The sequence below is a fragment of the Talpa occidentalis genome, unplaced genomic scaffold, assembly GCF_014898055.3.
Source record: "Talpa occidentalis isolate TD23 unplaced genomic scaffold, MPIMG_talOcc4v2.1 talOcc4.3, whole genome shotgun sequence".
NCBI classification, from domain to species: domain Eukaryota; kingdom Metazoa; phylum Chordata; class Mammalia; order Eulipotyphla; family Talpidae; genus Talpa; species Talpa occidentalis.
The window spans coordinates 127,242,817-127,269,412 of record NW_023603184.1 but is presented as its reverse complement, the minus strand read 5'-3'; the positions used below and the strand labels follow the sequence as shown (position 1 = coordinate 127,269,412).

The following is a 26,596-nucleotide window of genomic DNA, read 5'->3' as shown; positions in this document are numbered from 1 at the left end:
TGTGCCCAGTGTGAGGCTGGCATCTAGCTGCTGTGGCCACCATGTGCAAGACTGGAATTTACCAAGGCTGATTAGCTTAGTACTTATTTTTCTCTCATCAGTAATGCCCTACCTCTTATCCACAGAGGAAACTAATGAATTGGATTTAGAGAGTGAGAACATTTCTTAATAAATGCAGTATGACAGGAGATAAGAAAAACAGAGGCGGATAAGCAGGGCAGGCTGGCCTGAGCTGGGGGATCTGCTTTAGACTGTGTTTAGATCTGGGAGTGGGTGATCTTGAAAGCTGTCAGTTTCTTTTGTCTAGCTCAGTAAGATCATTTCCTGCCTTGTGTTGCTCTCTCTAGGTGGCTTTTCTTATCATTAATCCTTTGATGTGTTTTTTGTTCTTCTAACTCCTAATTGTCTCTAATGAGGAACAGACCAGGGATGGCCACATTTACAGTTCCCCTTCCTGATTTAAGTGGAAAGACTAATTAGTATACATTATGGTAAAAAGAACTTGAGTCCCATAAGTTGGAAGGAGAAAACCAAGTGAATTTTCAATAGTATATCTTCTTGTACAGAATATGCCATTTAGTTCTTCCAGGTGGAATCAGGTTTAAGTTCACCTTCCCATAAATTCTTTTGCATAGGTAACACTCTGCATCAATATTGAAATCTCACCTTTGGGATCATCATTTCTCTCCTTTGACATCTCATCTTTCACTCACCTCTATTCTGGCACTTTTCTAGCAATCCTGCACTGTATAATTACAACAATTCTTCTCCGGATGATTTGTGTCTCTAAATTACCACCTTCTTTTTTTTTTTTTTTTTTTTTTTCCTTTGCTTCATCTCCTGGAATTGTTCAGCATGGGTCTCTAGGTGGCCAAGCCAGGAGGATATTTTTCTCTATATTTCAGAAGTTTTAGAAACATTTTATAGGAAATTATGAGGGAAAGGAATTCAACTTAATTCTCAGTTTTCTAACCAGCACTCACTGCCTAACTGTGATGGCATTTTCAAACCTTAGGTCATATGATCTGGGCTCAGAACCCAGGAGGTGATTTTTCAGCCATCATGTAGCTTTTTTGAGCCTCAGTTTTCTCTTCTGTAAAAATGTGCTTCTGTCTTCACTGAATTGCTTAGAGGTAATGAGTGTGATATTGTCTTTCAAAATATGTGGCAGTATATTAGCTACCATATATCCATATATGAGATGTTATTGTGAGGGCGATGCATGAAAAAAACCACATGAGAGTGTGTTGTTGCTTAGGTGATTGTAATATTACTAAATTTTCACTTTAATATCTCCTTTTTTTTTGATGATTTCTGGCACTTATGTAGAGGAAAAGAAGGCAGGGACCAGTGGTGCAGAGTAAGTGGAGAAATAAACAGCAAAGGCTCCCTGGATCGGGCTGCCTCACAGGCAAGCCATCCTGAACCAGGGTTTTTATTTGGAGCTCTGCAGGAGAGAAGGGGGCTGCGGATGACAAATCTCTGGCAGTTATACTAATAGCTTCTCAACATTTATCCATTGTTCTAACCTGAGCACTGCATTCTGGAAGGAAGCAGATGAAGCAGAAAAGGGGAAATTAAAAAAAAGGGGAGAAAGTCTTGAATGAATAAATGTCTAAATCATTGACTAGAGACCACAAAATCCCTATTTTCGCTCCAGTCGCACAGCTTCTGCAAAGTGGCACTGCATGAGAATTAAACCAATGCTCTTTCGATGCTGGTACCCACTCCTCACCTAACAGTCCTCAAATCCTGCTAAACCCTGCTGTGGGTGGATGTGGGTAGCAGAAGACAGGTATCAAGCACATAAGGGTAATGCCTTTTCCCCAAAACTCCCCTCACAACTTAAATATGGCACAGAGACTTGGTTTAACATATAAGCAGTGGCAGCTGTCAGGTGAGCTGTGTGCGGTGTTTCCTTTCCATGTGTGCTCACGAGTCATTCTTGCTCATCCTGTGCTGGAAATGAGCATGCCCAAAGCATGGCACTTCACAGCGCGGATGGGTGGCACCTTTCTTTCCCTGTTCTGCCACATTGGCAGTTGGTATAGTTTCTCTGTGATCTGGTATTATCTTTCATTCGTGCTACCAGATGGATACCAGATGGGTAATTGTAACCAGTGCCTCTGCCCTGTCTAAGTCCGCTCGGGAGCCTGTGGGCACGGACCTGTTAGTGAGCCGACTCTGGATGGAGCTTCAAAGAGATACTCCTCAAACTGCAGACATCTATGCATCTGCTCCTTACTCTAATGACCCTCAGGAAAAAAAAAAAAGGAAAAAAGAAAAAATTTCTTGTAGACAAGCTTTTAACTGGATGTTGCATCTGTAAGAAGAAGGCAGGATAACCAGATAGTGGCCCTAGACGTCAAACTCATTTCTAGCTAATGGCACCTCCAAAGAGCCACCAACTCCAACAGCCATGTCAGTAGAGAAAGTGAAGTATAATCAATATGTGCCTTTTCAGTGATGTTCTCTCAGAACAGAATCTCAATTCCAGAAGGGCAGTTTCTACACAGCATTTTCTAAGGTAAAATATGAGGGGAAAAAAGTGAAACCTAAGAGCTTTGAAGGGTTCAGTGATTCCTAGGAATGAATGCAAAGCGTAGATAAAAAGAAATGAGTAAAATGTGTTGTGAGAACTCATCTCTGATCTGTTTCACTTAAACTGAAGCCTTGGTTGTCACATCCGACAAATTACATTTTAAAAAATATCCTGACAGATCACCTGGTTGTTTCAAGTGTGTATTCGGCAGTTCATTATGAAAGTTTATTTTCTCAATTAACTACAAATAAAGTGAAATCTTCTAACCATTTACTCACACAGTGCTGTCAGCTACTTTTTTTTTTTTCCCTTGCAGACACCAATCCATGTCTGGCTCTCTTCATAGAGAAGTTATCATAAACAGGTATGTGTTCCCTTTGGTTACTATGGAAACACTTTCTTTTGAGGTCATCCACTTACAAAGGTAATATTTGCATTAAAATATGTTGGAAGTTAATTTTTTTAATGCTCACATGGGGTCATGCCACCATATCCATATCTATTATTTCAAAATCCATGAACACCCATCAATTTAATCTCTAAAAAGACTTGAATGAGGTGTTCACCCTACCGGTATAAATGCCTGCAAGTCAGGTAGCTACTTGAAGCATTGTAAAAGATGTTAACCAATTTAAATTTTGTTGCAAAAGAAAATTTTAGCAATGATCCACTAGTTGGCTGTCCTCATTATGCACATTTATTGAATACTTAAGTTTGTGTCATCTCTGACATGGCGAGAAGAGGCCAGAGATGAGAACATAAGAAACACACAAGACAGGTGTTAGAAAGTATGTGCTTTGTGTTTAGAGATTGCTAGATAGGACTGTGTCTAAGTTTACTGTTTTTGGAATCAAGAACTCCATTTGGCAAGCATTTGCCTCGGGACAGCTCTCAGCATGAGGCTGGGCATAATGTAGGGTTGAAATTGCACAAGCTCTCAAAGAAGTTGTATGATGGCACAAAGTAGGATGTGATCGTTTTAATTCCTGGTCCAGACAGGTAGTGGTAGACAAGCCCTGACCGAGAAAGAGCAGCTTGGCTGGAACACTGGGGAAGGCTTCACGAAGAAGGTTGTTGATGTCTCAAATGGTGTAGATATCTCAAATGTGGGCATAACATCCTACTGTGATGGCTACTGGAACCACCATCTAAGCTGTCTTCTGGGTTGCTTGTGTAGACCATTGGATGATGATTATGGTAACTCGTTGATTTTAAGGGACTCTGATGGAGTAAGAATTTCTGTGGATCATGAACCATGAGGAATTTATCTTCAAAAGTAAATGAACCCATCTCTGACTGTATCATATGGTCATTAGCCACTAGAAAATGACAGTGAGATAAGGCTTATGCTTTCTAGTAGCAGGAACTAAATTCATATTGGGAGAAACATCTGTGTTACTCTTATAACGATTATGGAAGTGTCTTGATGCTTCTCTTCTGAGAGTGATCTGGAAGCCATGGTGACAGTTCAACAAGCATTTATCAAGTATGTACTTTCTACAAGGATGGCACTATGGAGAGCTTAGGTACAAAAGCTTTGTACCTTTGTTAAGGTACAAAGAGGGAGGCTGAGACACTATGGAGGCTGAGACAGACTGTGATGAAGGGAATATTTTGCATCTGTCCTTACACATTGAAACAGATATAGGAGAGCTCTAATGTCTGGTGTCCAGAATGTTTTGGACTAGAAGAGATGAGAGGGCCTCCCCGGTGGCGCAGCGGTTGAGCGCTGGGTTGCGAAGCTGCCCGCAACCTCTGCAGCGCCGGTTGGATCCCCGGCTGCTCCCCGGCCACCGGAGGAGGGTCCCACATGGCGCGCAGACCTCTCCTGCCGCCCGCTGCTCCCCTCAGCAGTGTACTTCGGTCCTTCTGCCTGCTCTCCTCCCTGTCTGGCTCTGGTGAATTCTCTCACCCTCCCGCACTTCTGACTGTACCCAGTGCTTGTATAAATAAATAAATAAATAAATATTAAAAAAAAAAAAAAAAAAAAAAAAAAAGAGATGAGAGAGCTCCCTCTTTAACGCTCCTGTCCAGTTATTACCATAGAAATCACCCCAGTTCACTAAGCATGTTTGTTATGCTGTAGCCAACAGAAGCTGAAACATTAATGACTTATTTTACCAGCATCCTCAAACCATCATCCCAGTGTATAAAAGAAGTAAGAGCGAGTTCTTTTCTCCTTTCCTGATGTTGATCACATACCACAGAGTCAAAAGTCTACCGCAGTCAAAAACCTGTTTCTGGGTGGGAATTGTATGGGGACTATAACTAGGATGAAAATGCATACATTGTGCAAAAATGAAAAATGATGATATAAAAAATGTATATTAAAAAAAACATGTTTCTATATTTTTCCTTTTGAGTGGCCAAATACTCTACTACAGAAGGATGCTAGGCTGTGCTGACAAAATTCGTGCTCCCTGCCTCCCTGAAGTGTGTGTGTGTGTGTGTGTGTGTGTTTATGTTTCCAAATAGATTGTTTAATTATCTGCTCCATTATCTTTCTGGAAGCTGTACTTCATTGTATCAAGTGTATTTATCAATAAGAAATGAATGCCATCCTGGGAGTTGATTTGTTCAAGGTAACTTTCATGACAGTTACACTTGCATGTCTGATGATGGCTCTTCACTTGTGCTGTTTTATTTATAGTTACAGATCTCTCACTGGCTTCTTCACGGGCTTGAAAGTCAGAGTTTCAGTGACCACTTGTGGCCCCAAACAGAAATTACCTGGAAATGGGGTAAGGACATAGATGTGCAAGCATCATTTAAAATAATTTAAAGGGCTTCTCTGGTGGTGCAGGAGGGGGTTGGGCACAGTACTATGAAGCTGGCTGCAGCTTCTGCAGCATGGATTTGATCCCGGCCAGCCAGGGAGTTACCCACATGGCATAGCAGACCTCTCTGGTCTCACCCGTTGCTCCCCTCGGCAGTGTACTTTCAGTCAGTCTGCCTGTTCTGTTCCCCCCTCTGTCTCTGGTGAATCTTTTCACCTCCCCTCCCCTGCACCTCTGGCCTGTACCCCATTTCTTGTATGCATAAATAAATGAATCTTAAAAAAATAATTTAAAAATCACTACTTCTTATTTATGAAGATTGGTCCCCCCTATTCCACACTATCCCCAACACCATTTGTAAACAGTAATAAATATTGGCAGCAAAGATGTACTTTGGGTATTGCCTTTGCAATAATAATTATATACTAGAGTAAACAGAGGCTCAGAGATAATCTTATAAGTTCAAAATTTTTCCATGTCAATTAATCGAGCATCTTAAATTATTTTCCCCACCAGAACTAGAAAAGGTAGTGATATTGAATGTGGCATCTGTCATGTTTGTGTTCAAGTTAAAATTGGAAATAGGGCCAGGCAGTAAGTGCCATAAACAGAAGATGAACAGTTTGACATCAAAGTTGAGCTTGCTACCCAGTTGGAGAATCATACTTATGGTATTGAAGCTTGTGAGCTCTTGCAAGCATTCAGACAGGAATATTTCTGGGCTCATACATAAAAATCAAGCACTTTTCATAGTACTCTACCTTGCAATATTGGAATAAACTTTGTATCTACTAATGTTTCTCCCTTTGAAGTCAAGATTCTGTCATTACCAGTTGAATGGGGAAGATCTGTGTTAGCTTCATAAAGATGGGTAAAAGCACACACCCACACCCTACAATGGACACCCAGGTGTGGCCTTGGGTACATAGTGGGACAGAGATGAGAAGATGTGTTTGAGAGGAGAGGAGAGATTAGACCAAACTGTGAAACAGAATCTGTGCTCAAGATGATCCATGACAGGTTGGCAAGCAGTTAAGGTCAAGTTCAGATGGGTGATTAATCCTGACTAGGGAATCTAATAGGAACTATAACCCTAAAGTGCTGGGGGTACCAGCTATATCAGCTGCAATGGAATTCTGATACTCAAGAGAAGGAGGAGTCCCAGACCCTGAGAGGCAGGAGGACATAAAAGTTAGAATAGGCCTGATTTATTTATTTATGCATATAAGAACTGGCATAGAGGCCAGGGGGACAGGCCAGAGGTACAGACAGGGGGTTTGAGGATTCACCAGTGACAGAGTGGGTAACAGAATAGGCAGACTAACTGAAATACATTGCTGAGGGGAGCAGCAGGCAAGTCAGGAGAGGTTTGCTGCGCCATGTGGGTCACCTCCCTGGCCGGGGTTCGAACTCATGTGGCAGTGGTAGCTTGATAGCACTGTCTTTAACCCCTGTGCCACCAGGGATGCCCAGGTCTGATTTGATTCTAATAGAACTTTTGAAAAAGGATCCCACTTTTCTATACTTGGGACTGGGCACAAATCATGACCCAAGTCATTACATTTACAGGGGTGAAGGGACTGGGGTTAGGATGTTAGGCCCTTGTTGAAATTCTCACTGATATGAAGTTAAATTGGAGGGTAAGTATTAATTAGTTCAATGTGAAAAAGGACAAGCTTTCAATCACTCTGGGTTTCATCTGCCATTCTAAACCCACAATGAGAATCATCTACTGTGTTATAAATATGATCCTGCTATTAGATTAGCATCTGCACTACAGACCTCTGTCTAAGAATTCATAAAGCCATGCAATCAGCATCTCTACATCAGTGGCAGGAACATTATTTTTCATTTTAAATAATTATAAAAATTCAGTTCTTCAGAGAAAATAAAACTTGATATATTCTCAGGTAATTGCATAGACACAAAACCTAGCATTCCATTCTAATTATTTTTCACATCTTCAATGTAAACAAAAAACCCCACAACAACTCACTGCTGAATTTCTGTAGCCTTCCAGCTTGGCCCTACTGGAGTTATATTGATGTGTAACCAGATCACCAGCTGCGTTACAACATTTAGCAAAGGTTCTTTCCTTAGAATGCAAGGGAACCGATTTGGAAGGTTTATACCATGTCTCACTTTTTCAGGATCATTTAAAGAAAAAATAGGAGTTAACAGTGTAGGAGGGGAGAAAAGTCATAATATTTTCCAGTCATACCATTAGATGTGCATTGTTTTATTGTATGTGAATAAGAATAAGCTGCAGCTAGGAAAAGGGCCTTTGTGATGCAGTAAAACTGTCCTGGCTCTTGCTATGACTCATCATTAAGAAATCCCTTCTTCTATAGAAGTTTAAGAGTTATAATAGATATCGAATTCTGGATTCAATGGCAATGTGAACACAGGCAATTTACTACTGATCTCCCAGATTCTAGCTGACATGACCAACAGCATATAAAGTAGGTGAAAGGTGCAGTGTGAAGCACTGAGGAGAATCTGCTAGAAATGGTGCGATGGCCAAGCTGAAGGATTTGGCACCAACTCACCTCCAACCTTCCCAGGGAGCTGGTAGAGGAAATGAAGATGCTCCACATCAGGGCTGAGGCTAGAGAGAGACTATAGGACTGATGGATTTTCTTCTCTTTCAGAAGCAGCAGCCTCGCTCAACAGTATATATGTAGAGCTGAGGGCTCATGAGGTGACTACCCAAGGGCAAAAAACAACTAGGAGAGAGAAAAGTGCTCTCTCCCGGTTTGATAGGCAACAGTAAAAAGATGAAGGGTGGACACAACCACAAGTAGCAGAGGATTGGGCCACACAGAACTCTGAACATAGAAAGCTGAGCCCTTGTCCATGCATTTCAGCAAAACTACCTGAGAAGCTAAGCAGAAGCAAATTCTCATCTAGGCATTGCTCAGAACCTGGGTTTCCCTACTGCCCTCTCAAATGGATGGAACTATAAATAGGAGGTGTGAATTTACACCAGTCAGCGGCTCCACTAGTTGGGAATAGATGCCTCTCCAGTCGGGTGCAAGGAGGTGAGGGCCAAGGGAGTGTCAGCCATTTTGTTTACAGAACAACATCCATACTTTCAAGTAAGAAAACAGAAGGAAACCAGCATGTAAACCTGGAACTAAAAGTTTCTGCCTTATTGCCATATATAAAGTAGATGGTGTCCTCTATGCATTGGACCTTTTTTTTTTATTAGCTCCTAAAATCTTCTATCCACTTCAGCTTGAATTTCTTGATTTGTGTAATGGATACATAATTTTGTCTTCTTTTTTTTGTCACAGCTCCCACCCACCACCATTTTGTTTTTTAATGTTCTGTAGTTTTATACAAGATGAAAGTTAGTCTTGGGTACTTCTTGCCAAAGCTTTAATGCTTTGTAATTAAAATCAGATGTTTATTTAAGAACTTGGTAAAATGAATGAAAGGAGAATAATACCCAGATAAATTTGGGTGAAATTTTTGAAAATCATGAATAAGAAATGAATCCCAAATGATCCTGATAGTAAAACAGGTACTTACAAAGAAGGAAAAGCAGATCCATCTTGTATTTCTCTTTTACCAATATTAAAAAAAAAAAAAGACAATGGGATTTATAGAGACAAACCCTTGGGAAGGTATGTCATTCATTCAATAAATACATATTAGATACCGCAAAGCATCAGGCATTGTTATAAGTGTTGAGATTTATATATGAAAAAATATTATAAGATTGCTAGGAATTACACTCTACTATCTACATATCCTCCTGAAGTGAAATTACTCAAAAATGTAAGCAGGTAAGCAGAGATGAGTCAAGATAAAGAACTCACCGTTGGAGGTGTCATAGCAAAGGATTGGCATTAGACACAGAATATAAACTCTGGGTGGCAGGAAATATGTCACATAAAAAATATGAAAAGAGGAGATACACATCCTTCTTTCAAAAACATGACTGGATTTAAAATACTAAAGGGTGAAAAGTGTGAGAAAACTTGTGGCACCATACCATTGTGCCACTTTGTTCCTTTGACACATTAGGAACTCAACAGAGATGGTTTTATGTTTGATGTTGATAGAGAAAATAGGATAAGGAATGTTTTTATAAAGTCAGTGTGACTGAACTTACTAAATAAAATAATCAAACAAAGTATAACACATGGGGTAAGATGTAGTTAACAGAAAAAGGTGAACAAGAGAAAGTCCAAGACAAAATGATGGAAAGAATAACAATGTCAGTTTAATAACTAATAAAAATGAGTTGAGCATTTCTTTGTAAGAAAAATCCCCAGGATAAATGAAACACCACCATCCAACCTTTTACAAGACATAGACCTAAAAATAATGATGCTGAGAAGTCTCAGAAACAAAAAGCATATGAGATTTTAACCCAAAGTTTGTCTTTGACAAACCAAGAAGATGATAAACACAAGTACACAATGTCAGAAACCATATAATTAATAAGATTATATTACCAATTATAGTATACACAGTTCTTAAAAATTTGTGAGGTGGGAATACCTCTTAATATAAAAGTTTACATTTAATGTTCTTTATTGTTCTTTTCCTGAAAATCTTTCATTAAGTTCATTGGCTATAGAACAACTATACTGACTTATATATAGCAATATATAGTATTTTGTATATGTATGTTATATTCTAAAATGCAAGTACCACAAGGTGGAGATTTTTGTATTTTGCTCTCAAGATATCCCCAGTACCTTGTTGCTTAAAATATATTAGGTATTTAATAAATATTATTAAATAATTAACATTGACAGAAAAATCAATTATTAATAAATTAAATCTTTAAATGATTAAAATTTACCTATATTAACTTCAAATAGATCCCCCAAATTGTAGGTAGTATCCTTGAATACAGGACATAAAGGATGATACTTAATTAATAAAATTTTAGATAAAACCTAGATCCTCAAAAATTAACAAAATGATCATATAAATCATTCTGGTTAAAATAATGTATATGTGGACTATAAAGAAACAAGACAAAGGAACAGGCAAAAATAAACCTAAACAGACCCTAGAAATTTGACTGCAAAACTGAGGCTACCAGAAGGGGAAGGAGAAGAGGAGAGGAACACAGTGGGAAGGGGGCCCAGTGCACTCTGGTGGAGGATTGTTGGTGATGTGGTGGTGGGTTGTGGTCTGGTGACATGTATCTAAGGAGGTGTGAACCTATAAACATAAATCATATTTAGTTTGTAAATCTGTGTTATCTCAATAAAGAATGATAGAAGTTTAAAAAAAATAAATGAAACAATTTAAATAATTAGCTAAACAATCCAAAAAGTTTACTTTCTTTCTTTGTAAGGAAAGATAAGTACTAAGTTAATGATGTAAAAATAAATGTATTAGAACAGAAAGGCAGAATTATTAAATATATTAAATGATAAGAAACAAAATGATAAGAAATTGAAAATCTTCATGAAATAATTTTTATGAAAAGACTCCACATTTTTAAAATAAGGCAAAAGAGGACACATTTCCTTTTTCTTGGATCTTTATCTATGGAAAAGGTGAAAAAGGTGTCAAAGAATTACCATTAGATAAATCATTAGATTAGATAGTTTTATAGATGAATTATTTTAAATCCTGACAAAGAGATAATTCCTACACTATAGAAATTGTTAAAAGTATAGAAATACATAGAAAGCTACTCTAATCATTTTACACAGCTAATATTACCCTCCTATGTAAAAATCCTGAATTTAGGGAAAAACCAAGTTAGATATCAATTTCACTTACAAATATTGTTATAAGATCACAAGTGAAATCCTAGTGATCTTTTCCCAGCTCATTATAAAAGGAAAAGCAGACGGTGGTATGAATGTAGTCTTATTTTTTTCACAACTGTCAGGGCTATTCCGTATTAGAAACTCTATTAATATAAATCATTACATTACTAGAAAGAGAAGAAAAATTACATGCTGATCTTGATAGATGTTTAAATGCCAATTGAAAAAACTAATAAAAAATCTCTGGTTTTGTTTACACAAAAATAAAAGCTCCTTGTTCTCTAAGGTATCATAAAGTTAAGAGACTATTGACAAAGTTGGAATGTATTCTGAATGATATTTGACAGGGAAGGCTTAATCAAGAACATTTATACCTCAGGAGGCAAAAAGGCAAACACTGTCATAGAAAAAATGGAAAATTCATTAAAAAAGAATATATACATGCCTGACAAACACATGCAATGCTCAATCTCAGCTGTATTTTAATGAAGACCAAGTAATTGGTATTTCATTATCAAACTGGTAAAAACTAAGAAAAACAAAAACTTGGTTTTAATGGGACTTTAACAGTCCATTAATATTTGTTGAATGTATTAATGAATATGCTGTTGGGAAGAACATAAACTTGTCAACTTTTCTAAGGGCAAGTCGGTGATCTGTGACAAATTAAAATTTTTCTCATGGTCTTATAGTAAGTAGTTAATATATTGATTTATGACAAATAGTGTAAGAATGGAAAAATTTACTTATAGGGCTAATTATTCCATCATTATAAGAAATGATGAAAATAACTTAAATAATCAAAAAATAAAGTGATCAGGCAATTAGGGATAGCTTTTCTAGAAAACACTGCATTAAACATTAAATTTATGTTTTTGGAGATTATTGAATGGCATGAGAAATGGTCACAATAGAATAGAAACAGAAAAGTAACTTAGGTAACAATATATCCAGTAGGATCCCAACTTCATTATGACATGCTACAGGCATGCATGTGTTTATAGAAAAGAAAGTACTCCAAAACACAGTGTTCATTTACCATGTATCAAGATAGCAGATGATTTAAATGTTTGTTTTAATACTTTTCCAATTATCTGCATGCTTATAGTGAGATAATATGACATTTGTAACATGATAATCGTTATTTCAGGAAAACAAGAACCTAGAGTATGCTGAGTATATCCACCTGGTCTTTATAATACTTGTAGTTATATAATTGTAACCTCTTTTAATGTTTATTTAAGAGTGATATTAAGCGTTGACTACTAAATGAAAATAAAATATGTACAAACTGTGTACATATCTATTTTTATCTACATATCAATATGTATATCTGTTTTGATATATAGATATAATCAAGAAAAGCAAACTCTTTGCCATTTGTTATATGTTTCAGGTAGGATGTATTCAAAATATTTGTGAGCTTCTGATGTGAAACAAATACCTTCTGAATTCTTCCAAATTAAATGGCAAACCAATCAGATTTGGAACTGAAAGTCTAGACTGGAACTTTTCAAAAATAACAACCCATAGGAAGAAATACAGTTTACACCATGACCCAGCACACACACATGTGTGTACCCATGCATAGGTTATAAAAAAAAATTCATTATCCAAACTTATATTTACCACTTGCCACGTGATCTGATCTATTCAGAATCTTTTAAAATGTCAGTTATGACTGACTAATTGATTTTATGATCATCTATTAAGTTGTGAAACATAATTTGAAAAGCTACCCTATGGCAGATCTCAGTCGGTAATTGGGACAGGCGTGATGCAGGAACGCTCGAATCCTCAAAGGACAGGTTGAGCCTGTGTTTCATGCATCACCGTGAAACATATGCTAAAAGCCACTTTATGTTTGTTTAGAAATTACAAAGGGCGGTTGGAGGAGCTTACTTGGAGGCCATAGCTTAAATGCGGACAAAAGAAAAGGCTGAGCACACAAGGGGAAACTTTGCAGAGATAAAAACAAAAATCTATCTTATTAATTCTTTTCGATGTATTTGCTTATCATTCTTTTCCCTGTACAGCGATTCCTAACTATCTCATTATATTCGAAATTATGTTTCCTGTCTGCCTTTCCCATCAGACGTGAACTCCTGATTCACTTTTGAATCCTCAGAGTCAATAAATTTCTGGCACAAAGCTGTCACCACATAAAGGAAATTAATTAATAAATGAACAAATCCTAATAAATGAACAAATGCTTTGAAACTTTGTTCTTTAATCCTGGGGCCAAAGTGATACAACCTAAGTGAAAATGAGTTTATTCTTTTTCATAATTGATGACAGGACATTACCAGGTGTTCTTATCGTAGAGAAAAAATTTTTCAAATAATTAGGAAAGTTGTAATGGGAAAGCATTCACATTTCTGATAAATTTATGAATCAAATTAAGTAGAAATATTGAAAGCTTGAAACAAAATGTCAGTTCTTTTCTATTTCCTTGTCAACTTTTTATTTCCATTTCATCATGTATTTAGGGATTAGATTTTTAAACTTTATACATAAGCATCTATATGTAAAAAGGAAAATTCCACCTCGTGGAATTGGAAAAATTTGAAATAGTTCTAGATCACATGTAAACCACAAACTCCTAAGTCCCACAGCATTTTTTTTCCCAATCACCAATTTAAGTACTATGTTAAAAGATTTCTTCCTGCCATCATTCACCTTAATTGTGAGAGCATGATTCCTGGAGAATGTGAGTCTCCGATTCCCTTATAACCACATACTCATAGAGCACATTGCTGCCTGACAGTTTAAGCCTGGGAAATTACTGTAGAGGGAATTGCATGGCAAACAGGAAATGTGGTCCCTACTAAATAGATGAAGAAAGGAAAAGTAGCAGATACATATAAAAATTATAATTAAAATAGATTTGCTATTCAGAAACAATCTGGGACTCTAGCAATTAGAGATGATGGGAAAATAAAACTGAAAAATGGAGGTATCTCCACATGGTTTGGGGGGATCTATTATCACATAGTGAGCCAGAAGGTTCATTAGAGGAAAGACATCAGATCGTGACAGGGGATGTCTCATACAACATCTCCTACTGTTTCTTTAAGGGAGAAACTTCAAGACATTAATACTATACACACACACAGACACCAGGTTTTCTTCCTGCTTTGCTGGTCAGCGTCGGTTGACTGTTGGTATTGACATACACTTTTAAACAAATGGATAAATATTTCATGAATAAATAAACCAACAAAGGAATGAATGATGGCAGAAAATCTATTCCCCTCATGTGCTGCTTTGGTTTTGCTGTCTAGGGAATGGAGTTACATCTGGGAATAAAGGTGAAAGATGACATCGAATGACCTAAATCATTTTAAGAAAGTTTCATGGAGATAGTATCCAAGAATGGATAGTATCCATTACTTTAGGAAAATCTGATCGTAAAATAGGAAGTAAAGAGATTTCAATTGTTTATTACAAAGACAACATTATTTTCTTTCTTCTGAGCACACTTACTTGAATAAATGGAAAGATTTCCTATCCATTTGCTTAAGTCAGTGGTAGCAACTTTTGTACTTTCTTTTTAAACACTATGAAAATTTGTACTGTGATTTCAAGGCTCAGAATGAAGCAGAGATATTAATGAGATTCATAGGTGGACTTTAAAGTTACACACTTCAGTATGTGTCATGATGATTATACTCAAAAGCGGTCATTCTTGGGAGGATGGCCATTCCAGTACTGTTGAAGTGACTGTTACTGTTTTAGGTGTTCCTTCGACTCAACACTTGAGTCTTCCTGTCTATTTCCGAGAAGAGTTTCCTATGAGTTTTCTTTTTCCATCATAACGCCATATTAGTTACTACTTAATAAGAACCAAATGATGTTAAATTTTTGAGTGACTCTGAGTGAAGTATTTCCTTAAACGGAAAGAACAAGATGGCTGCCTTGGTGACTGGTTAATTACAGTTAGGAAGCTGTGCAAAGGGATGTTTTGGGTTATGGCATCTGAATACAAACATGGTTCATATGAAGTTTTAATTGTCATCAGAGTTAAGTGATACATGTGTAATAAATGCCACTTAAGTGGATTTTTACATCTTCTACTCCAAACTATCTTCATTTTAAAAATTGAGTACCCAAAGTTTATTTCAGGACTTTAAGCTCTGCAAAAATAAAACATATCCAACTGATTTTAAACAGCTTTGAGAACAGTTTAGGAAATCTGGAATTCATAGGAGTTTCTGCTATGGTTTTTCCTATATTACATAAAATGGTCATTTCTCCCATTGCAATAGAAGAAAAGAATGTGATTATTGTAGAAGTTGGAATTTTGGGGTTTTAACCACGATCCAACACAAACGGTTGTGGTTTGGGGGAACTTAACCTATTCTAAACTTGACATCCTGAGCTGGAATTAATTGCTCATTAGAAGCAGAAAGAGTTCTTTTTTCAGTCGAATGTAAGTACAGCATTGGTTTTGTTTTTTTTTTTTTTTTGACGTATGATGGAAAAATAATGCGGTTCTGAGCTTTCTTTCTCTGCTTTTTGGTATTTAGGTTTGAGTTTGAGCCAGAGATAGGCTAACTTATTTGATTATAGCATATAAAGAATGATTTCATTTTGACTTTTACAGAGAACTGATGAAACAGTTTTGGTTTTGAAATTTGGTTTTGGTTCAATACTATTGAGTTAAAAAACAAATGAAGATTGATCATTAAAGAGAAGTTCAGCAGAGGGAGAAAAGTTTGTATAGCGCTTGTAAATGAAAACTTAGTGACTCCTCTCTTTGGAACATTAAAGTAAAAAGGTATCTTCACAGCTGCCACAGACCTCTTCCTGTCCTGTTTTTACCAGGAGTTGACATAGAGCAGAAAATCAGCTTTGCTAATGACTTGTAAAAACATGCAAAGTGTTAGAACCTTAGTTTTCTCATCTGTAAAATAGGATTAAAGTTAACTCCCTCATAGAGTTGTTTTTTGGAATCATTTCTACAAGATCTTCACACAGTATCGGGTAGAGTTGCCATTGAGTAAATGATGCCATTATTGTTATTAATCTGTGTGTGGTATAATTTATTGAGTAAATAGTTTGCACATTCTCTTTGTATTCCTCTCTCTCTCTCCTATTTTAAGTCCTTAACTAGACTCTGGTATTTCTTTGCTTCAGGGTTTTCACAGAGCTGAAAGCAGAAGATTCTAACTTTCTTTTGGTCTTTGGTCTTTGATTTTAGCATAAACTCATTAAAGAGATTAGGTGTGCCCTAGGGTCAGGGATGAAAGGAGTACACTTTTGAAGGAAAAGTTTGTGTGTGGGAGAGAGGGAAATAGATATTGACCTTTTGACCAAGGGACTTTGCCAAAATTGCCTTACAACCAAGCTTGGCAGTCACCACGTGAAGGGTAACCAGGGGTACCTCAGTGGTAACCAGAGTGAGCACAGGGGGAGACTTCCAAATGTTCTTTGTGCCATTAGAGTCCCAGAACTCTGGCATAACCAAACATATTCAGCCCTTAGAATGATTAAGATAGAATGGGTCTCTGGCTAATGGAATATAGTCTTTCTAAACACTGCAGTAGGTGGCCTCATTAAAAACTCCCCACATTTATTGAACACTTACTACACACCAGGCACTATTCTAAGGGCTTTAATCATTTCATTGTATACTACATATATGAGCTAGTACTATTACCTCAATTTTAAAGGAGACCAGGAGGTTAAATATATATATACCAGATTTACCAAGTTTATAATAGGTATAACTGGGAAGCAGGCAGACCAGCTTCAGAGTCCAGGCTTCTACACATTATGCTAAAATGCTTCCCCTACTTGCTATACTATTAGTTTTACAATTTAGGACACTAGGGTTTAGGAAGACAGAGTAGCTGTCTTCAGGGCAAGGTTTCAGACTGATGGGTTAAGGTCCATGTTAGTTACATGGCCATGTGCCACAGAAGGCAGACAGCGACAAAAGGCTTCTTTGGGGGAAATGGGGATCAGTTTACAGGGAAAATTAGTGCCACTCTTAGGGGACAGGTTATTGCTCACAGGAAGCTGGCCAGACTGGGAGATCTGCAGCAGACACAGGCTCTGTGCGTGACAGAGAAGTGCTGGAGAAACATGAGGCTACAGAGTAGCAAGGAAGCATCAGGAATGTGCCCTAGCGACCATGGGCCCAAGTCTGCTCATGTCATATAGGGACAGCTCCCAGGAGTTGATTCCAAGAACTCCTCTTTGCTCCGTTCTACTCAACTTACCCACACAGTGCCTAGTTTTGTGCTTTGATTAGGGTTAATCAAAAGTCTTCTTTAAAGAGCAGTCTCTCTGAGTCACCAAGAAGAGGTGGTGCATATACACAATGGAATACCACTCAGTTCAAAACAGAGAAACTCATGCCACTTGCAGCAATGTGGATGGAGCTAGAAGGGTTAATGCTAAGAGAAATATGTCAGAAGGAGAAAGGTAAATACCGGATGGTGTCACTTACATGCGGAATATAGAAAAAACAGACAAAGGGTCAGATAAAGCCAAACCCAAAAACTAGTCCTTGAAAGCTGACTATAGAACTGAAAAATCCTGAGTGGGAGGGGAAGGGGAGGGGCAACACACAGTGGGGAGGGAGCACAATGGAGGATGGTGCAGGACCATGGGTGCCCGGGTAGTGGGAGTGCTATGGTAACAGGACTCGAAGTGGGAGAGTCCTATACTTCTAAAATACAAACAATAATGTAAACCAAAATTACTTCACTATAGATAAAAAAAAAAAAAACAATCTCACATCCATGTTAAGGATCTTTAGGGGTTTTTATTTTGTCCCTCTGGTGTTCACTCTGAAGGGAACTGCACTGAGAGAACAGCAACCCTGGTGGAGGGTGCGCAGAGGCAACTTTGGATTCCTGAGCACTGGAAGGTGGAGATGCCATGATGGGGAGACCGAGGCAAAAAAGGGTCAGGAGATCTGGGGAGATAGCTCTAAAGACTGATAGACAGGAAGAGAACCTCTCAAAATTATACCCAAGAAGGAGGGAAGAAGGGGTTTTCTTCCCCTTTGCCTGGCTCAGACAGCTCCCTGTGGGTGCCTAGGTTATTGTCTGTGCTGAACACAGGTTGTGGGATTGCGGTGAGATTTTGTGGGCTGATGTGAGACCCTAGCAACATCCAATATTTTTTTGTTCCTATGAAAAAGTTCTAAATTACTGACTTCTAAAAGGGTTTCTGAAATAGTTTGTTTCTGTGTTGGGGTTTGCCTATAAACATGTCGCCTGTTTTCAAAATGAGTTGCAGTATGTTTAAAAGCTAGAAATTCACTCACATGGTCATCTCCCACAGAGCTAATATCAGTGTGTTCAAAAAGCCACATCTAAAATATAAAAAGAGTAAGACAACCACTCTATCCTAATTTGTCCTCTTCTTTTCTCAAAATTTCACTAGTTTCTGAAATCCAGGTAAGCAAGTCTCCTCTTCAAGTGGCATCTGATGTTTCACTAACATCAAGTGTGATCAAGCCTCAGGCTCTTCCCAAACCCACGTTGTCTACAGATGAGTGGGTTCTGTTCTCTTTTTTCCTTTGCCTTGGTACCTCTATCATTCCTCAGTTCAGCTCTTTTAAAAAATATCAGGAAACACTGGCCTGTTCATGGAGGGACCCATGGGAAGGGAAGTGTTTATAGAACTCAAAAGGGTACATGGGTGAGAGGAGGTGCCCACAGAGAGGTAGGAAGCAGGGGCAGATGGCTCCAGTTCTCTCTCTCATTCCATCATTAGACGCTTTTAGGAATACAATATGTCCCTTTTTAAAAATGGAGACATCATTGATATAACACTGTATTAATTTCAGGTGTACAACATAATGATTTGATATACATATATACACGATGTTCTGGTCATAAAACCACGGTCTATGAGGAAGCAGATGGAACAATTCTTACAAAGAGCCACTTTAGGGCCTCCCTGGTGGCGCAGGCAGTTGAGCACCGCACTGTGAAGCTGCCTGCAGCCTCTGCAGCACGGGTTCGATCCTGGCCTGCCGGCGAGAATCCCACATGGCAAAGCAGACCTCTCCTGTCTCGCCTGCTGCTCCCCTCAGCAGTATATTTCTTCAGTCTGCCTGTTCTGTTCCCTGCTCTGTCTCGAGTGAAGCCTCTCACCCTCCCATGCATCTGGCCTGTACCCCAGATCTTGTATAAAAATAAATCTTTAAAAAAAAAAATGAAGAGCCTCTTTTAGTCCTTTCAAAGCATTCTCTTGCCTCTCTCTGGGGTAAATTCTCAGGTCTCGGGTAAATAAAAATGTTACTTGTCTATCTAAATAAATAGCCAGAAGGCTGGTAATTTCTCATGAGTAACTGGTGGTGCTATCTGTGTTCTGGGCACAGCACAAAGATACTGGAACAACAGACAAAAACAAATCTTTTTCCTATTCACCTAAATGATGGCAGCAAGTTTAAGATTGATGATACTTTCTAATGATAAAGAAGGAAATACATGAAGGAAAAGGTTTTCTTCTTCTCTTTCCTTGAACTTCTAAGAAGATGAAGGAAGAACTTCTAAGAAGATTATAAGAGCCACAGGTTATAGTAGACAGCGCCCAATGGTACCCAATTTCTGTTTTCCCTTTTGCTGTTAATAGCACCTCACTTTTCCTCGGTGGACAAACTCTTCATCTATACACATTAAGAGACTTTGTATGAGCGGGATTCTACTTTCTGGTTCCAGGGGCAACTTTGTGATTGGATCTGGCCAGTAACAGTCCTGCATCTACACATTTTTGGCCATGGTTGTTCAGAAGCAGGCATGTGATCTATGCTGAGTCAGGAAGCCGTTAAGCATTCCATAGGACATCAGTTCTAGGATTTCCTGGGTGTAGTGGGGGTAAGACAATCTCTTTCTAAGAGTTGTTGGGTTGGAGCTGCTGATAGCTGTCTTGACACTATAGGCGGGAGGTCCCTAACACTGGTGCCTGCAGAGGATCACAAAGGTGAGAGACGGAGAAAGACAGACTCAGTGGCCTGACTCGAGGAGCTGGATGCAATTTTGCTTCAAGTCAGATATGCCTTTGACGTAAGAGGTATCTAAACCAACAACAAATTTTCTCTCTCTCTCTCTCTCTCTCTCTCTCTTTTGCTAGACCAATTTGAATTTGGTTCTGTTCTTTTCAATTTAAGAGCCATGACTAATCTGAAATTGTTTGTCAATATCCTAATTTTTATCAGATGCCTTTAAGGAGCAGAGAAAGAAAGACAAATTCTGGTATTGGCCATTGGACAGCAGGAGCTTATTCTTCATATCCCCCCTGTTCAGAAAATAACCTTCTGGTGATTTTTGTACTTGTATGGCTATTACACATTCCATTTTAAATCCCTTTTTAAAAAGATGGTTAGCATGATCGCAGCATCTTGTTTTCCCTTTCCTCTGACTGCAGAATTCACCAGATGTGTCTTTCATTGTCCAAACAGCTGCCAAGCACATTCCTTCAAGTTGATTCCAAGACCATATTCATAACAGGGCAAACACATCTTTCAGAATGCTTGCATTGATTCATCCAGCCATTACCTCCCTAGACCAATCCCCTTTGCCAGAAAGATATAATACCATGTCTCTTACAAGAGTGGAAATTAGTATACCTAGCTTCTCATTCTTGTGTCCTCAAATCCCTTTTATGGATGAATATCCTTATAACTTAGCCCAAGAGTTAAAATGAAGGAGGGGGGAGCGGAGATATGTGATCTATGTCACACAATTTTTTAAAAAAGACAATAATAAAGGTACTACTATTTTAAGAAAACTCTAGATCCGTTGCATTTCCAAAATTACTTACAGGATATTCATGCTGCTGTTAAATAAGGAGATAATCTTTTTCTGCTACTAAAACAAAACAAAACAAAACAAAACAAAACAAAACAAAACAAAACAAAACAAAACACCCAGGCTGTTGGTAGAGGATTGTGATTGCCTTAACAAGTTTTACGGAAAATGAAATATCAGCCGATAGCAGGTATTGTATTTTCTTTGGGAAAATATGAACACTTTATAGCAAGTGTATCTTTCTTACTTAATTGAGCCTATAAAACTGGCCAGAAAGTTTTACTTGCAGCCATTGAAATTCTCTCCACTTGTTCTTCACAGCTTTCCCAAGCTTAGATGGGAGAACAGCTACAAAACAGACTGGCTGCAAAGATTTTTAAGGTCTCGTGTCCATATTTACAAACCTTACAATCTGTGTGTATTCATTTATTTTAACACAGATGAAGTGAATAAATCAGGAGTTCCTTTGGGAAAAAGAAAAACACACCAAATTTGAGAGAAAAAGAACAAAATATGTCAGCTGAGGCAACTCCCAAATGTTCTCTATAGCTTTCCCAGCAGCCCTAACTGCACACCCTGCCTCTGACAGAATGACTGCTCTCTGAGCTCCCTTAGAAAGCTAATAATTCTCTACAATCCAGCATTTCTCACATAATTATTGTCCTTTTAGATACCTGTATTCCTGGCTAGGTAGAGATAATATTGTATTAATATATTAATTATATTAACATTATATTAAATTATATATTTAAAATTTTTAATTGAAGTAACTTTGGTTTAAACATTATACACATTTCAGGAGACACTATTAAATTCTTCTTATCAACACCTGGCCTGCACTAAAATGGAGCAAATATTTGTTAAAACTGAATAGTAGAAACAGAGAAAAGAAAAGGAAAAGAAGAGAAAAATGAGCACCAGTGAGAACCAGAGAGAGCAGTGGGGCGTCTTCAGCCCGAGGACAGGTGGCAGGTGTGATGCTGGCAGAAATGTCCTGACAAGATGGCCTGGAAAGATCCAGAAAGTCTGGGGTGGGCCAAAGGAATATATTCATCCCAGTGACAAAAACATTAAAAAAAATATTCATAGATTCTAGTAATCTTTCCAATGGTTGTTTTAATCATTTTGTCTTTAAAGATTTTTATAAGCATACTCTCCCATTTGGGGCCTATTGAGCTAGGTAGCTCATCTTTCTAAATTTTTTCTCCCTGGTTCAGAAATCTCCCAGTAGGTGTGACTCAGGAAGTATTTGCTTGGCCTCTCAGTTTGAGGTACTGGACTTGAGGAGTTCTGAGCCATGAAAGTATTTTTGATGATGGTGGTCCATGTAATGACCTTGTCAGAGAAGTTGAACTACTTTGCTGTTCACTAAAGCGACTGGAATCACTGCTTTATTTTTAGAACTGTGGGTCAGAAACCAGGAGGACCACCTGGAGGAGCACCTGAGGGCACCCTCTTGGACCCCAGCTCTTTCCTTCATGGGCTGTCAAATTTTACAGTTTCCTTTATTATTTTTATATTATTAATGACTTTCAGACTTTAACAAACACACCAGGTGATGCTAAAGATCTAGAAACCACAGTCTCATAAAAGCTGCCGTTTTGGATCTGACCGACTGACGGGAGTGAAATGTTAACTTCCTAAACTTACTTTCCTAGACCTGTCCAAAGGTAGCAAGACAATAGAGTAATTTCTGAGGCCTAAGCTGGACAAAAGATACAAGTGTTTTTCCTTGGCTTGGGGAGATGAGAGAGAGGATATTGAGATTCTAATCCCTGGTTTGGGGTGTCTCTGGTCGTTTATGACAGTGCCTTTCCCAAGCATCTCTTCGTCCCCAACTGTCAGGGAAATGTAAGCTCAGTCAGTTCTGGCAAAATTCAGCGAAGTTCTCACTAATTTGTCTGTCTAGTCACACATTTGCTTGGCATAAAAGAGAGACTCATTATGATAAGAAGGACCCAAGAGTATTGTTATATAGCTCAGGTTTGGTGAGGATCAGAGGAAATCTTACATCTCATGAAGGTAAAGCATTTTCATCCTTACAGTCTGATGTAAGGAAATCTTAAAAATATAAAGTCAAGACAAGCAGGTCTGCTCCATTTAAAATGACTTGCGTGATTCTGCTCATACGAATTCATAGTCGTTTTGAGATGGAGGATTTTCAGAGCACTGCGCGTGGTGATGGGTATAGTGGAAACAGCACCCCTTTATTTTATTGCTTGGTTGTTTGATTAAGGGAGCTGAATATTATGTATAGAGTCTCTTACCAAACTCAGTAAGCTGATCTCAATTAAATTTGAAATGAAGTGAATTGTCATCTAAGTTGTTATTCTGAAAAAAATTTTCTCGTCTGTTACTGAGTGTCCCTGTGACCAGTTGCCCCATCACTATAAATACAAAATGCCCAAGTCACCTGGCTGGAGATCACCCTAACTGCACATTTCTGATGAGTGTTTATAAATGTTAACTAATGAGGAAGAATCTTCTAGGACGAAGAGTTTCACTTGTTTGAGCAACTGTGGTAGATGCTCGAATTGACCTTGGAATACGTGTCAAGGAGCAAGGCACGTGAGAAGCCTCCACTCCCAGGAGACTAGAGGGACTATCAGCTGAGTCGCTGGCTCTGCTTTCCCCACCCTGACCTCTCAAGCACAAACATGAATGCAAAAAGTAGACAAAGAAATTCTCCTTTTTGAATGGTCCTTCAAAAGAGCTAGTGCTTTTAGTGGTCACCAGGGCTGAGAGTTCCTTCTGTGTTTATCAAAACAGCACTAAACACTGTAGAGAAGGTGGCTGTCATCCAAGATGGTGAGTGAGAGCTAACTCACAACAAAGACACTATTACCATGAACATCTCTGCCCCAGGAATGATGTTAGGAACAGGCCAACTTAGAATCAGTTGCTATTCTAAGTATATGACTTATATACCTTTATTCCAAATGTAAGCACCCTGCCTGGGGGCATTTTTGAGAATGCTTAAGACTTGAGTGCATTCTGTAGGTACAATCTTGTTTTATTGAAAAAACAAGAGAATGAATCACGTTGTCCTGAAAAAAGCCCAGTGTATCTTTTTAGAGGCTACAATATGCTTTTCTGTTTCTGAATCTTGAAGGATTTGGCAAAAGACAATCCTCTACTACAAAAACTTCTCTCGTCTCAAAATTAAATGATGTTGGTATATTGCTAAGATCAGCAAAATGTGAATTGTGTAATATACAAGTCATTGATGTTTCTGAAGATAACTTCTGAAATTACTTCTAATAACCATTTCCAAAGGGGACATGGCGTACGTTTGGTCTGTTAATGTTTGCCCAGATGTCCGAGACCCAAGAGATGAAGGGCAAGGATTAAAGCTCAGTGGATGATGACAAAGATTCCTTGTCCTCTTTGAAATAGCTAACATCTGCTCTACCCCAACAAGTCAGTATACAAGACCAACAGGGAGTAAATATGAGAGCAATTAAAATGAACTACTGTGCATTGGTGTGGTTTGATTTATATAAACAACTTCTGTGGGAGAAGACGGCTGTGGTTTGGGTAATATTCATATCTATGAAACCCAAGTAACTTAAAAATAACTTGATATGTAGAGAATATTCTTGGCCATGTTCTGCTGCTTTAAACTATCTCAGTTAAAAATGAACTCAATGATTGGAATCAGGCATGGACTTACCCAGTGAAGATCATAATCAGATGGCCTTGCTCGTCCTTCGTCATCCTCATATAAAGTGAAACCTTCCCTCCGAGCCTGATAATACTCCTTCCGTAGCTGCTGGATGCGGTCAGCGCTTCCACTTGCGGGGCGGCCACTACGGGAGAAAACAGTCACATAGTGGACATGAGCCTGGAAACTCACATTTTGAACTTCATATTAAAAGAGCTGACATCCAAATTTGGAGGCTTCAATAATATGATTCAAATATACTAGGAAAACTGAAATCAGCAATAAAAATGAAAAACCACCCCTGACATGCATGCCTTTAGTTCTAAGGGTGCCACAATACCTGATTTGGTATTTATGAATGCCCTTTGAGTGAGAAGGTACTATAAGGTCCTGACCTCTTAGAGAAACTCAAAGCCATCACTTTTTTCTTTCCATCCTATTCACAGAGTTTGGTTAAATTTTTAATGTGGGTATCTCATTTTATCAAATAAGCGTTGCCTATTTGAAACCAGCTGTTTGACCTGCAAGTTGGATGTGACACAAGGTTCGTTTCAATGACACTAATGAATTTTCAGAGTGGGCGTGTGAGATATGTCAATATATGGATATATCTAGGGCACAGGGAAACAAAAGCAGACTGAGAAGTAAAAAGAAAACCAAAAAGCTGGTAATAGTAGAATGAGCCATTTTGTTCTCCTCTCTACCTTAGTCACCTCATCTTCACAGAAATTACTGCTCGTCCAGTGACTCATCCACCAATTTCCAAACTGGTCAGCCATTGCCTCTCCTTTAGCTTGATTTTTCATGATTACATTTAACAGAGCTAACACTATATGATATAGTTTAGGGCTGGGAAGCAAGAAGATAATGACAGGCAGATCACCACAGTTCAACTTGTTTGGTTCAGCTGAGGGCATAATTGAGCGCTCTATCAGGCCAGACTTTATGTTAAGATCTGGGAATGTAAACGTGAATAATTCATAGTACTTTGCTGTGATTCACAGCACACATTTTGGGAGTAGGGAACCAAAAGAGATTCAGAAGACTGAAAATCCATTGTGACAGGCGCTAATGACAGCAGTCTGCAGGTGGGCTGTGAGAACGTACACTGCTTAAACTTTGACAGAGAGCAGGCTTCCACCTGGACCCTGGACAAACCACAGAGGTGACACTTTAGCTAAGTCTTGAAGGATGCATAGGTGTTCAATGGCTGGGCAAATTAGATGAGGAAATCCCAGGTAGTTGGAAGGGAAATGCAAAGGACAGAAATAAGAAAAGCATCTTGCTTTGGGGAAATATAAGTCATCCAGTGGGTATAACATATGGTCCTCTATTTCTTTTGTCCTGCCACATAACACATAAGGTAGTAAATACTCCTGTTCCTCTCTCATTTAGGAAACAACTTGGAATAAAAGTGAGTGCTGGGGGCTTTTGGGATGTTTTGGACACACTCTTGTAAATCATAAGAGCATATTACAAATTTTGGTACTTTAATTCAATTGGCAACAACATAGCATAAGGACTCATCTTGATGGTATGGGATAACCACAGCTCCAGCACACAGAGCATAAGAGAGGAGCAGGGAGAGAGACAGGTAGGGGACCCTCTTGAAGATATCATATGCCAAAAAGTCCTCCGATATTACAGTTGATTTTTAGGTTTCAATGAGATGTCTGAAAGCAATAGGAAGAGGCCATCAACCATTTAGTTTTAAAATGTTTAAAAGTTATACTTGTAAAGTATAAACAGAAAGTGGTGAGTAGACATCTTTTGGAGGAAAATCATTTTCCCTAACAACACTATAAGTGAATGGAAAGACTTGAGGAGTACTTACAACCTCTCTGCAAAGTAAGCCCAGGGTTCTGGGCTTCCTACGTGCTCTACAGACACTCAGCAGCTGACACCTTTGATTAAGAAAAGACAAGATGGAAACAACCCAAGTGCCCCCAAAAGATGAGTGGATCAAGAAGATGTGGTATGTATAAACATAATGGAATACTACTCAGCGATCAAAAAACATAAACTTATGCCATTTGCAGCAACATGAATGGAGCTGGAAGGAATTTACCAAGCAAAATAAGTCAGAAGGAAAA

General features: G+C 38.4%; 1 protein-coding gene across 1 annotated transcript in view; it reads right to left on the bottom strand.

Annotated features, from left to right (window-relative positions):
- PARD3B (par-3 family cell polarity regulator beta) overlaps positions 1-26,596 on the bottom strand; it is an 882,400-nt gene that overhangs the window by 76,786 nt on the left and 779,018 nt on the right. The window contains 1 exon segment of the mRNA XM_054700017.1: positions 24,513-24,648. Coding sequence (XP_054555992.1) covers positions 24,513-24,648 — 136 coding nt within the window.